The sequence below is a fragment of the Pteropus vampyrus genome, unplaced genomic scaffold (genome assembly GCF_000151845.1).
Source record: "Pteropus vampyrus isolate Shadow unplaced genomic scaffold, Pvam_2.0 Scaffold1000000671, whole genome shotgun sequence".
Taxonomy (NCBI): Eukaryota; Metazoa; Chordata; class Mammalia; order Chiroptera; family Pteropodidae; genus Pteropus; species Pteropus vampyrus.
The window spans coordinates 887-3151 of record NW_011915073.1 but is presented as its reverse complement, the minus strand read 5'-3'; the positions used below and the strand labels follow the sequence as shown (position 1 = coordinate 3151).

General features: G+C 45.1%; 1 protein-coding gene across 1 annotated transcript; it reads right to left on the bottom strand.

Annotated features, from left to right (window-relative positions):
• Positions 1–6: 6 nt before the first annotated feature.
• On the bottom strand, positions 7–1350 carry LOC105311146 (GTP-binding protein 8-like). The gene is made up of 2 exons (XM_023526952.1): positions 1212–1350; positions 7–1121 (listed from the first exon to the last, which is right to left on the bottom strand). Exons 1-2 carry the CDS (start codon positions 1275–1277, stop codon positions 831–833), a joined length of 357 nt encoding a protein of 118 aa, XP_023382720.1. The 5' UTR covers positions 1278–1350; the 3' UTR covers positions 7–830.
• Positions 1351–2265: the final 915 nt, after the last annotated feature.

The window sequence follows — 2265 nt, the reverse complement described above, 5'->3', positions numbered from 1 at the left end:
CATCCTAAAGATGTGCAGGACTGGCATGGCTACATTGTCCCACTATGAGGGAATGTAGGTGTGGGTGGGCCCTGCAAGGTAATGGCACCCTGTCCAGCACTGGTTCCCACTGTGCGCCCTGAACTGCCAGGAGAGGCTCTGTCTCTGTTACCCTGAACTGGAATAAGTGGGTTGGAAAATGATTATCTCACTTGTTTTTATTAATCTGTCTTAAATGTACGTATAGTTCACATTCAGTGTTCAATATTAAAAGTGTTTTGGGTCTTTATTTAGAAGTTTGGTGATGTTTTTGTGACAAGAAAGATGCTGTAGGAACTTAACTCTTATTTATATCATTTAGCCCATGGTAAAATTGGTTTCGTTACATGTTGTTTCGCTTAAAGTCACAATTTCCAAGAGCCTATCCAGAATGTTAAGTGAGGACTTACAGCATGTAAAGAGATCTGAGTTTACTTTTAGCAGACTTAGAAGAAAACTTTACTAATTTAAAAATTATTATACTGCAGGACATGCATAAAATGCACAGTCATGGACTTTCACTAAAGTTGTTTATAAAGTCTTCTACATTATTGCCATCTATGTATAATTATTTTTTAACACATGACAGGAAATTTAGATTGGGTGAAAATTACATATTGATAAGGATCACCTAATTTGTGAAACTATTATACTTGTCATATTCTTCTCTTTATCTACTTCTATTTTATTCTATTTATCTAAATAGGATAAAAATTTTTTGAAAGCTTGGCTTGGATTTTAAAACCCTTTGAGGTCTCCTATATTCATTACGAAAATAATTAAAACTATATTTGCTTATTTAGTTAAAATAATTATATGCACCCACATAAAGCTAGAAAACTTCTCTCGTTTTGTGTCAAGAAATAGGTGAGGGCAAAACCCCGGCCCCCACCTTCACGACCCGCAGGCAGTTGCGATCTCACCTCCGGACGTGGGAGGTCCGGGGCGTGGTCAAGACGCTCCGCCGAACTCAGGTATTCGATGCGGTTCCGGGCGGTGGCGGTGAAGAAGCCCTCTGCCCTCGCAATGTCCTCCAGACTCGGGTGGAAGGTCTTCAAGTGAAGGTCGGACCCCGAGTCCTGGAGAAGATGCCGCTCGAGTTCCTGTAATGGGAACACGAGCTTCGTCAGTTGCCTCTTTGGCAGCCGTAGGACCTCCGCGAAGGCGTGGGACGTGCTATGGGGTCGGCTCACCCGCCCCAGCATTGCCGGCATCTCAAAGAGCCTGCCCATGCCGGGCAGCAGCCTGGGTGCGGCCATTTTTCTCTCCCAGAAGCCCCGCAGCAGGCCCTCCTTTCCAGCGTTTGGGCTGCGCGTGCGTGACCGCGCTCCCTATACGCATACTGGGAATTGTAGTCGCCGGTGGCCTCCTTCCTGCCGCAGTCGGTTGCTTCTAGTGAGCCCATGGCAGGCGTTTCCCGGAGTCGGGGAAAACCCGCTGGGTGCCTTTCACACTCTGGCAATGATGACTGTGTCTTTGGTGTTTCTGTCGCAGTGGGAAGGCTGTTTACTGGTTTCTGGAAATAAAAAGACACACCTGATTATGTGGCCCTTGAGTCCCCAGGGAAGGGGAAAACGTGTGACGCTCTCGTGAATTCCAGGACCCGTTTCTCTTCACAGTTTCTGGTTGTCTCACGTTGACATTGATGTGCACAGCACTAGGAAAAACACTTTCAGCAAAGACAGGGACTGGTGAGAAATGTAGTTGAGGTGGCACCTGGTTATCGGGAGGGACAGTTTATATTTCAGCCTCCTCTATAGCTGCTGGAAATGTCATTAAATTTTTGAGATTTCTCACAGAAAATAAAAGCAAAAACAGTTTTGCGCAAGTGTTGGTTTTATGAAAGGAGATCTTATTTCAAACTGATCAGCGCCAGAATGGGAGATAAAGCAATCATGATGAAATGAATAAATAAAAGATAATCCTTCATGAAAGACCAATGATCTTCTGAAACATCAGCAGAGAGACCTTAACTCATCGCCTCTTGAGCAATTTCCCAGGTTTTTTAGTGACTAATCAGGGCAATTCTTGAATGAAAGTCATACAATAATTAATGAACAGGACCAATGACTTAGTAGCCTAACTAGGGGTCCCCAATCCTCAGGCCCTGGACTGGTACTGGTCCATGGCCTGTTAAGAACCAGGCTGCATAGCAGGAGGTGAGCCACTGGCGAGTAAGTGAAGCTTCTGTATTTGCAACCTCTCCCCAGGGCTAGCATCACCATCTCAGCTGTACCTTAGATCATC